This window comes from Seriola lalandi, unplaced genomic scaffold (assembly GCF_002814215.2).
Source record: "Seriola lalandi dorsalis isolate HSWRI2012SDOR001 ecotype SW California unplaced genomic scaffold, Sedor1 jcf7180002054901, whole genome shotgun sequence".
NCBI classification, from domain to species: Eukaryota; Metazoa; Chordata; class Actinopteri; order Carangiformes; family Carangidae; genus Seriola; species Seriola lalandi.
Genome location: NW_019525453.1, coordinates 4,717,275 through 4,728,586, shown reverse-complemented (window position 1 = coordinate 4,728,586; position 11,312 = coordinate 4,717,275). Strand labels below are relative to the sequence as shown.

The 11,312-nt window shown below is 39.9% G+C and overlaps 1 protein-coding gene across 2 annotated transcripts; it reads left to right on the top strand.

Moving 5' to 3' along the window:
• The first annotated feature begins 3,759 nt into the window (after positions 1–3,759).
• Positions 3,760–10,974, top strand: brms1lb (BRMS1 like transcriptional repressor b). Of its 2 annotated transcripts, none has more exons than XR_015438728.1 (10): positions 3,760–4,033; positions 4,264–4,354; positions 5,162–5,289; positions 5,552–5,631; positions 5,835–5,931; positions 6,415–6,504; positions 6,650–6,714; positions 6,793–6,869; positions 7,149–7,278; positions 8,766–10,974. XR_015438728.1 is itself a non-coding variant. In XM_023430320.1 (10 exons), the coding sequence occupies exons 1-10, from the start codon at positions 3,898–3,900 to the stop codon at positions 8,881–8,883; spliced, it is 975 nt and encodes a 324-aa protein (XP_023286088.1). In that variant the 5' UTR covers positions 3,760–3,897; the 3' UTR covers positions 8,884–10,974. The 2 variants fall into 2 exon arrangements, 1 of the variants encoding a protein (XP_023286088.1); XM_023430320.1 differs by having other exon boundaries at positions 6,830–6,869.
• Positions 10,975–11,312: the final 338 nt, after the last annotated feature.

Below are 11,312 nucleotides of genomic sequence, written 5' to 3'. Positions count from 1 at the left end.
ACATTATATGTGGTTCTTATCTGATGTATTCAATGTGCACTATTACATGATTTTAATAGTGTCATATACATAAATTAAGATAGTGTGTGTGATTTTTACTCTCATGACCCTACCCACTGATCTCATTCAATGAACTGCAAAAAGAGCAAGGTATGTCATTAACCATGTGTGCTTCCCAGAACAAATAAAAAAAAACGTTTCCATAGCCTACCTGTAAAAATAGAACAAAGTTTTTCCCTCACAGTAGCATGTGATGGTCATAGTTAAAGGGTGGGAAAATATTATGTTTCGACATCTTTCTTGTGTCGTAGCTTCTGAAAGAGTGGCTGAAGACATCAGAGAGCTATTGATTGAAACTTTCAAAGTGAGGTGAAAAACTCTGAGATCCTCCCCTTTGTTGACTCAGTTTCGCGCTGAATGTGCAAATGCATATTTTTTCGGGGAAATGTGGGTGTTTTTCGGAGAAGGGGTAATACCTTTATTTCCCTTCCCAGGCATTCCCACGGTGTTGTACGCGCACACAGAGGGATTAATGTATGCAATATGATCTGCTGTCCTACTGCCCTACTGCCACCAGGCAGGTCTCAAGATAATTGAATCACTATTAGGTCCCCAATTGTTGGTTAAGTCTCACAGCAACATGGAAACAAATAAAATTTTCAATTCAACCAATTTACAAAAACAAAAAGAAAAGTTTCAAGATATTTGTTCCTGAGATTTCAGATTTTTCTTAAAGTAATTGTTTGGTATTTTGGAAAATACTTTTATTTATTTTCTTGCCAAGATTTTGATGAAAAGAGCAATACCACTCTTCTCTTAGAACTAGCAGCATATTAGCTGAAAGCTGATAAAGACTGGAAACAGGGGGAAACACCTAGCCTGATTTTGTCCAAATGAGCAAAAAAAAAAAAAGACACTGATGGAGGCTGAGATTTTAAAGTCATCACCATGAGGTTGCAAAGCTATCAGCAGAAACTCTACACCCAGCCAAGAAAAAGTTCCAGCACAAAACCAGAGCTTGTAAATTTAAAAATTTGGTTTTTGGATGGCTTACACAAACAAGTAGCTTCAGAAGTATTCGTATAGGTAGATTTATTTTTGGGGTGAGCCAGGCTAGCTGTCTCCCACCGTTCCCAGTCTTTATGCTAAGCTCATTTTTGATGCTCTGGCTTCAGCTTCATAGTTACCATACGGACACGAGAGTGGTATCTGTCTTCTCACCTAGATCTCAACAAGAAAGTGAATTAGTGTATTTTCTCAAAATGTCTATTTTTTCAAGCTAACCTTTAAGCGCTTACAATATATGCAATATAGTTTTAAGGATGATTTATGTATTAGTGAGGCTTAGAGGCTATAAGATCTCAAGCTGTGCACACGTAGAACCAAGGGCTGTTTAATGCAAAAGTTAAATGAGTTTAAACATGATCATTAAAATTTCAAAATGATTTTATAATGGTAAGCAGAGGAGGAATGCTAATGTTCCAGATTTACGCTTTGCTTGGCTCCAATTCAAATACCTACTGCTGTATATTGAACAAGCTGCAGATGTAAGAGTGATTTTTGTGTGGAGCATTGACAGAAGGATCTGCCGTAGCTCAAAGGAGATAAGATAAAAACATCACAGAGCTACATGTTTGTTTTTTTTTTGATAGTCGTTTTTCAGTGTTTTTCAAGTTTGAGGTCATAGATTTACATTGATTACACATTGTTATCACAGCGCTGACTTTCATGTGAGTGCACATGCAAAGCAGTTAACACAAGGCAAAGAGTGTTGAACGAAGAACTTTTTCTGCGGTGCAGAGACACAGTTTTCATGCAGCTTTAAGTAATGAAATTGGAAGAGAAGATGCAGTCAACCATAAACTGTGGCTCTGTTTGGATTACTTCTCATTCTTGAGCCTTTCTTACATTCTTTCATGTGCAACTTTATTGATTGTCCAGTTTCTTACCCAGATTGAGCAGTCTCTGCTCTGGACTGTATGAGACTATGAGAAAAAACAAGTTCAGTATTATGAAATAAACCACAAAGATAACTCAGATTTTCTGCTAGCACACTGCACTGCACCCAAAATACAAATTATAGCAGCAAAGTTTCCTGACACATATACATCAGTGTGAAAATGGATGTGACTGGCAGTGTGCTACGCACCACGGAAATAGTGAGACTATACGAGACAAACCGCAAATCAACTGAGCAAAATCTTTCACTTTAATATTCTCATGTGCATTTTTGCATATTGTGAGGTTCGAGCAGGCCCTCTGGCTGTTAGCTTATGTATCACAAATAAAACTCCACCTTCTTGTTTTGTCTGTTGATGAAAACATGCTTTGGTTTTAGTTAATGCTTAATGTTTACTCAAATAGAGCAATATATTAATGAATTAAAGCATTTTTTCTCATATAGCCCATAGCTAGGAATGATGTTCTTTTTTAAAGTCTCTTCTTCCATTTATCTATATATCCAGTTATCCACATTTCAATCATGTTCTTTTTATTAGTCTAAACTTTATATTGCTTCTATTTAAATCATGAATTCTTCCTGTTTCAATCACAGGATAAGTCACACTCTCCAGGAATGAATTAAAATTTAAGAAATGGGGAGCTACTATTCAAAGGTCTTTATCGCTCTCCTGTGGTTTAAACCTGAATTGCAGCGGCTGGGGCTGCAGGTCCTTCTGCTTGTCGGGGACGGGACATGACAACCTGTGGAGGAGGAGAGGAAGTAGGAATAGGTGAAGAGGTGATGAGGGGAGTGACAAAGGAGTGAAAAGCTAAAGTTGAGAGCAGAGAGGAGGAAAATATGTGATGAAGAACCAGGAGGAGAGGATTGGAGAACAGAAGGAGTGAAAGAGAAAGGGAGGAAAAGAATGAAGGAGAGAAAAGGAAATGAGATGTGAAAACCTTCACAAATACAAAAAATACATTTGTAAACTCACAAAATATCTTGAAAATATAAATCGGATCTGCAAATACATAAACTCCACGAATAAAAACATATGTGAATACATTCAATTAATTTACAAATACATGAAAAGCATTTGTGAATATCTCTCTAACATTTATGACTTTGAAACCATACACTGTATAGGCCTATAAAGCAGTTGAACAGCTTCTCCCCACTCTGTGTGACGTCACTTATAAGCATTTAATATTTTTACATCTTCAGTTTATGATCAGAAATATTAAAACTCTTTGGGGGACATTTCCAGGGATAGATGAGTGGAGCTGAGAGAGTGAAAGAAGAAGAAACGAGGAGGAAATGAGAACAGAGTGATCACAAGTAGATCAAATAAAATTCTGTATGATAATATTACAGTACATGTCCATGTTGTTTATCCTATGATGCTATTCCTTAAAGAAATGTAAAATCATTGGAGTAACTGTTCTTCTGTTGGCCTAATATTCAGTTCAGAGACATGAAGACATTCACTTGACTTTGTTGTGGATCCATGATTGCTTAGAGCAGTACATATTATTATGGTCTGGATTTAAATGTAGATTTCTCATCTAAACATTAAATATGTGAACTTTACGTAGTCACGTCCTTCAACTTTCCACTGACTTTCTATAAACCTAAAAAAAAAAAAAAAAAAAACCGTCAACATAGTGACATACCTGCACAGACAGTACGTATCAGGTGCTTGTGATACAATTTAAGAAACTACAAATCCCTCATATCCTCCCGTAGCAATCAGTTACCCATACTAACATCTGATTGGACAAATTCAGTAAGGCATCTTGTGATTGGTCGACGGTGGCCATGTTTGCATTTCCAGCTGTCTAGATGCGGGTTAGCTAACCGGTTAGCTGTCTGAGCTACATTTGCTTTTTTATTCGGGGTAAAAATTGACGAACAGCTCTGCCACCCCGTTAACACCGGCTCATCTTTACGCCGCCATGCCGGTTCACTCCCGGGAGAAGAAAGAAAGTAACCACGAAGAAATGGAGGTGGATTTTCCCGAGCAGGACGGCAGCAGCACAGACGAGGAGGACACCGTTAGCTCATCCGTGTCTGAAGATGGAGACAGCTCGGGTAGGAAAAACAGGCCTTAAACACCAACCAAATGTTAGATTTTATTTTGACATGCTTGTCCGTCAGACATGGGTTAAACAAGAAATGCGGTAGCTGTTGGAAATTAGCTGACATTTCGAGCAGGGAGGTGATGTAGAGTATGAAACAGAGATGTTATGATGATAGTGGCTGAAAAGTAAAGCAGTTGAGGTGGAGGTGATGCCAAAGCTGCCATGTCTTCATGTGAACAGAGATGGATGATGAGGACTGTGAGAGGAGGAGGATGGAGTGCCTGGATGAGATGACCACCCTGGAGAAGCAGTTCACTGACTTGAAGGAGCAGTAAGTTCTCTCCCATATAGTTTCCAACAAAATAAAAGCTGCCTGTCCTAAACTAACAGTGTGCTTCATGATGATCAGGCTCAGAAACTCTGTGATGCTTGTCATCACATCTCACGTGGGTATTCTGCATATTAATCCTTGCAATCACCACAATGTCTTTAAAATCTGTGGTTAACATAGACAATTTGATTCTCAGGAGTGAAGGCGATCATGCACTGATATCACACCTGGATGTCAAGCACTGGATTTTGGTCATTGTTACTTGCCTAGATATCTTCCACAGCGATGGTCAGTTGTACTCTGTTTACAGGTGTAAAAACAGGTGGTAACTGTGGATGATAAATGTACATCAGCCACCAGCCAAGTGCTGGTAAGTCTTGGCTTTTACTGCTCTGGCTACTTTCTGTTCCAGTAGCCATTCAGTGTGTAACTGACCATCTTCTGGAAGTGACGTTCTGTTTTGAAAACGTATTTGGCTTTCCATATGTCAAACCTGGCTGGCGTGTATGAGAAAGCTTAAATAAATGCCCCCCTGCCATGCCACAGCGTCCTCTCCTTAGACATGATTTTGCTGTTCTCCTCTGACCAGTGAGTAATGTGTTTACTATGTTCCTGTGTATGACCACTGAGGTGAATTTGCTCTTAAGACCATTTCAAGACAATTGCTGGATTCTTGAAAGCAAAGTCACCACAGATGATAGACTTACAGTAATACCACAATAATGATTAATGAATAATGAAAGTTTCAGCCTCAGTTCAGGCTTATGAATTGTTGTGCTTTGCTACTGTATTTATTCTGCCGTTTAGGTTGTACAAGGAGCGTCTGAGCCAGGTGGACATCAAGTTGCAAGAGGTAATGGCTGGCTGTGCCCAGGAGTACCTGGAGCCTTTAGCCAACCTGCAGGAGAACATGCAGATCAGGACCAAAGTGGCAGGTGAGTCCAAGTAATATTTCAGTCTTTGCTGCTGTCACACTGCCCTGGCCTTAACCCCTTCTTGTGTGCATTTATGTAGGAAATAAGTTAAGCATAGCAGGACTTAGTATTGTTCAAATGTCAATGTCTGTAATAATATTTAACTAATGGAATGTGCTTTTTTTTTTTTTGCAATTTAAAGACGATAGTTGCTTGGATTAAACCGAATTCCCATTTCCCTGTTGGTTGCCTCAGATTGATTTGCCACTCGTGTTTGTTGCAGGGATCTACAGAGAGCTGTGTTTGGAGTCAGTGAAGAATAAGTACGAGTGTGAGATCCAGTCGGCCTGCCAACACTGGGAGGTGAGAGGCCAACATTTGAGTAGGGGCTTATGTGAGGTACATTTATAATAGACGATCACCTAAACAAATTAGGAAATACACTAGAATTTTGAAAGTTTGGGTTTTTGCCACAGTATGCAATTCAACCCCAGTCCTACTTCTGGAGATGTGCAGTGTGATGACCTTCTGTCTTTGTTGACCTTCTCTTTCTTCTTCACTTCCAGAGTGAGAAGCTGCTGCTGTTCGACACTGTGCAGAGTGAACTGGAGGAGAAGATAAGAAGACTGGAAGAAGACAGACACAGTATTGACATTACCTCAGGTACCAGCTGGCGCTTCAACACACCCTTGTTTGAAAAATATTTGTTTTGATCCATTCACCCGACTTTTATTCAATAAAATGTCAAAACCCCTTCAGAAGTTTGGCTCGCAGTGAGATCCTAAAGTAGTGACAAACCCAGAGTATTTGGTTATATTACTCCCTACAAAGGAGTACTTAGTAAGTATTTGATATTTTCATTGAACAATAAGTAAAGCAGTTAATTTATTCCAACTGGGAACTCTCAGTTAACAAACCTACTGATTAATTGTTTAGCACAAGTTAGTACCTTACAGGGTACAATTAGTGGACAATCAGTGAATAAACATTGGAGATTTGATCAAGAATATGTTAACTGACAACATTCAAAGGTTGCACTCAGTATCTGTAAAACAGAGTGAAATATGAAGCAAATATCCAACAGAAGGAAATGCCCCACCGGCACAATAATCCCCCTTGCTGTAATCTGTCCTCTTTGTTTTCCAGAGTTGTGGAATGATGGATTGCACTCACGGAAAAACAAGAAAAAAGACCCGTTCTGTCCCGTCAAGAAGAAGAAGCCTGTTGTTGTCTCTGATATCCTTTTTCCCTTGGTCCTGTCCTTGTCCTTATTCCTCCCATCAATCATCTGCACCACATTTTACTGCAGCGCTTCAGTATTGAATTGTTAAGAAAGATGTTTCCTGCCACTCGTCTGAGTTTTCCTTAACCTCTCCGTTACGGCCTTATATTGTTTACATGCTGCAAGATCTGGACATTCTTGAAGACTGGACTGCGATAAGAAAGGTATTTTCATGATAATGGACGAAGCAGAAATCTGGTAAATGCATCTATATTGACATTAAGTTGTGATTTGATTTCAAGTTGTGTCTGTCGCCCCCCCCACCCCCACCCCTTGCAGGCGATGGCATCACTGGGGCCGCACAGGGTGAAGGTGGATGGTAAGAGTTTCTCCTCGTCCTTGGTTACAGTCAATATGTGGCTGAGTGCAGCGATCGACCCACAGCCACACAGGAGGAGTTGATTCAATACTTTCTGTCAAAAGTGCTCAAGTTTTTGATAAGAAGTCAAATGTTGCCTTTGTCTCGCTCCCTGTCTTCCTTCTTTAATATTTTGTACTTTACCAGATTTCTTTTAACCTCACTCTGCCTTTAGTCACTTGTTCCCTCCCTCTCTCCCCATCTCACCCCATTTTTCTTTCTCTTTTTTTCTCCCTCCAGTTCCTGCAGTAAAGCCTGACAGACACCACCATGTGGCGCGCTCTGAGGACGGTCGACTTTTCTATGACAGCCAGTGGTACTGCAGGGGACAGGCCATCTGTATCAACAGGAAGGACGAGTACCCGACTAGGTGTGTGTGTGTGGGTGTGTGTAGGAGAAGGGTTTGTTAAGGAATAAATATTTGTAAAGATGAGAGAGTTGTAAAGCTAAGGGATACATGCATGCGCTCATCTGCAAATTTGTGTTTCTGACTCACTGGGTGAGTCTGACTGAGAAGCAGTGTGGTCACATGGTGGATTTATTTGTAATGGAAATGATCATGGATGGATTTGAACAAACACAATGGGAGTATTAGCAGGAGTGATTGTGAGTTCACATTCTGCTCTTTGTGCGTCCTGCCCTGTGTGTTTGTCAGGACAGGATGCACACTGAATAGAGGGAATGCATTGATGTCAGTTTTTCCCAGCACTCCATCAACACCCCCCTCCCCTCCCACACCACTGAGTGGCAAAACAAATGCAACAGGTGGCTGTTATGAATGGGTAGAGCTGTGATACAGGAGTCTGTACAGAATACCAGACAGTCAGTGGTCTGAGGGCTAAATGTAAAATGTTTCCTTACACATATACATACATTCCTGGAAAAAAAAACACACCGCAGCAGAAGGTGTCAATGAACACCAATGGGAGATCCACCACCGTCACTGAAACACAGAAAGAGGGAATAGAGGGAATCTCTCTGCTACAGAGCAACTGAAGCTGTTGTGGAGGCTTACCTTACTAAAACACTTCATGTTGGTTTCTCCTTTAGTTTGTCTGTTTGTGTGTATATATGTAGCTTTGCCCCAGGGAAAAAAACATTACACTGAACTAACCCTTAAGACATATAGATACTTAGTGCCACAAAACTCTGCGTAGGTTCATTACTTCAAACTTTGTCAACACACAAAGCCAGAAACTTGAAAACTGTTTTTGTCAGATTTACTAATCTGCGTGTCATTGTGAAACTAGGCAAACCATCATCTCCACTCCCATATTTAGCTGTAAACGGATGTAGGCAAAGAGCAGAATAGTTTCAGATCAAAGGTCTCTAACAGTGCCAGAGCTGCCGTCATTACATGTGATCATTACGCATAGTTGTGACTGTTTATAGCTGCTGTGTCATTCATTCATCACATGTACCTATAAACCTAATTTCAGCAGTGAGGCGCTCCATCATCATCATCGAACGTCAGGAAGGAAGGATTTAGTTTGTAGGATGTTTGATATGGTAATATAAGCACAGAGACATGATGCTCTGATTGCGCGTTCAGTGTTAGATTCCATCTCTCACCTTATTTCTGTTTTTATAAATTCCAGTTCTGTGTGGGGAAATGGTTAAAACATGCTTTCGTATCTTTAGGTTTTCTGTGGACAAGTTTGTAAAAAATATTCGGTTTTATTCCATCTTTTATTTTGAAATCCATGACAGATTCTGACTATTGAGTGTTTGTTACCCATTGAGGAGTGACAGTCTACATCTGCTCACAGTAACATTACATGCAAACCCCCTACACTTAGTGTGAGTATTGTGGTTTAGCGTTGCACTAACATTGACCTGTCTCTGTTTGTCATGCAGTGCCATCATCACCACAATCAACAATGACGAGGTGTGGTTCAAACGACTGGACGGCACCAAGTCGAAGCTCTACATCTCCCAGCTGCAGAAAGGCAAATACACTATCAAGCACTCATAAAACCACACTGACACTCGCTCACACCCATACAGTACAAAGACCATCATTTCTGCCTCCTTCCCATGTTGTATCTTTCTCCATGCTTGCCATATGTACAGTACACACAAACACACACACACACACACACACACACACTCTAACCTCCTAAAAAGATTTTCACTCTTGAGCCTGACAAATACACACACACACACACTTTATTTCACGCCCTCTTTGTTTGAGTAACAAAAAAGAAACTGTCCAGAAACAAACAAGTGTCAACTCAAGAAGATGTTCTTCTCTGTAAATATGTATATGTATGTTGATATTATCGACAAGGTCACAAAGTGTCATTCTCTCTGAAACGGAGATCAATGCAAAGTGCTGCTAAAAAAAATTAAAAAAAATTAAAAAAAATTAAAAAAACAAAAAAAAACAAGGGAGAAAAACCGGAGGAGTAGCGAACTGTGAAGCTCAGTCGCGTGCCTTTCTGAGATGAGATGATGCCTCGGCTGATTTAAAAAAAAAAAACAAAACAAAACAAAAAAAAAAAAGTCCTGAACTATCAATGCAGTGAAGCCTTACTCTGTACGGTGTTAGCACCAGGAGGACTGAAGCGGGTCATTGAATGAGTGAGTGAGAAACCGTGATGCAGGTGAGGATGCTGTTAGACTTGAATTTCATGCTCCACAAAGCCTAATAAATCTGTATTAGGATCCCCAGGGACCCCAGTTTGATAAAATGTTTGATTTAGTAACGAAAAAAAATGCACAAGTGTCAATTTGGAGATGGAGAATGATTAATCAATTCTGAGCAGATGATGATATCGTGAACATAATGAGTTAAAACTATTCTTCAAGAGCACCCCAGGGTTTTGTCGAAACCCACTTGGGGAGCCACTGTACTAAATGATCTCTTGATGTGTTGATGTTTTCAGTGTAATTTTACCAGCACTACATTTTTAAGTTCAAACCGAGGCCAGCCTCCGTGCACTAAGCAAAACGCAACAGCTGGAAATGAAGCCTAAACATGCAGAAGTGGCAGGTGCCCTGTATATAGAGACAGTGTATTTTGTGTTGAGCTCACTGTGATTCTTCCCCTCTGTCTCCTGTCATGTTGCCGTGCGTCTGATAGTGCCTACAGCTGAACTTTTAAAGGGAAATATTTCAACCTGGCATATTTGCCATAAATTTGGCTATTGTGGCTCCCTATGCAGTTAGCCATAATGGCCACCGCAGGCGGCTACTTTCTGTTAGAGACAAAGATTATAGCTGTAGGAGGCTTGCACAGCTTGCCTCCATGGACAGTACGTTGCTTGCTGAAGTTCTTGTTTCCCTGAATCTCTACAACAGAGGTGACGAGTGCAAAGTTAGCATCACCCGTGGCTAATACGCCAGGTTGAAATATACCAGAATTTTCCTTTTAAGGCGGGATCCAAAAAAAGGTTTACTCCACAGGTTTGAGCTGTGTTTTTTTTCTATAGTGTTGGGCTCATAACAGAATTCATTGTGCCATTTTTCAACCTTTTTGTCTATATTCAGCCTAATTTGTGTCTGCTAAAAAATGAAATAAGATCATTTATTAAGTACCGCAGTGTAAATCTTCTATCTGTTAAATCTCTCAAAATCAAAAGTTATCTCCTGTTCCCTGTCCTCTTCCTCTTGTCTTTTTTGTCACTTCACCCCCCTCCTCCCCCTTGTGTTCTTCTTTGCTGTCAGTAAAAATGTTCCTCAACATTTATGTATTAACAGTACAAAGAGAAAGCAAGAAGGGATTTTTTTATGTGTGTACAATCCGTCCATTGTAAATTATGTTCAGTGACGGGGATCTTGCTTTGTGTTGTGCTGCTTTATACTTTGAGCATTGCATACATATTTCAAAATATTACCTGACAAAAGTATTGTAAAGAGAGGTCCTTTCAACACTGTACCATAAACATAAAGAAAAGTGTATGTAAAGCCTAATAAGGCGTCCACTTAGTAGAGCTTTTGTTTTGTTTTTTTTAACTACACTTGTTTTGATGCATCATGGTTCCTTTTCCACATTAGACGTACAAAGAAAACTGACATTGTGCCAATGCATGTACAGCTGATTAAAGATTTTGTTTGTATCATTCGAAGAGTCCAACCTGCGCACCATCAATTCATACAAGAGAAGAGATTCTGCATTTGAGTAGAGTTTTGCTTCTACTGTACTTCAAAGGCTTCCTGCCTGCTTTTCTAGCAAAAAAAGTCTCTGTGCATTTAGGCGATTACAGTATCAACCTCCACTGCTTAGCTTGAGTCAAGCTAATTTACTTTTTCTTTGACTTAAGAGCTTTGGATGAAGAAATATCAGAGTTTTGCATTGAACTTAAATATCCTATTGGATTTGGCCTAGCAAGCACAAAAAAGCCCAGATAAAATCTTATATAATACTCAAGTGTACAAAGGCAGAAAGTCCCTGACAGCGCT

Bases quoted from the DNA above. Each gene is read 5' to 3' on its own strand.
- brms1lb (XM_023430320.1), top strand. From the start codon at position 3,898: ATGCCGGTTCACTCCCGGGAGAAGAAAGAAAGTAACCACGAAGAAATG. The intron at 5,632-5,834 runs GTGAGAGGCCAA...CTTCACTTCCAG, and splicing joins CGGCCTGCCAACACTGGGAG to AGTGAGAAGCTGCTGCTGTT. The intron at 5,932-6,414 runs GTACCAGCTGGC...TTTGTTTTCCAG, and splicing joins CAGTATTGACATTACCTCAG to AGTTGTGGAATGATGGATTG.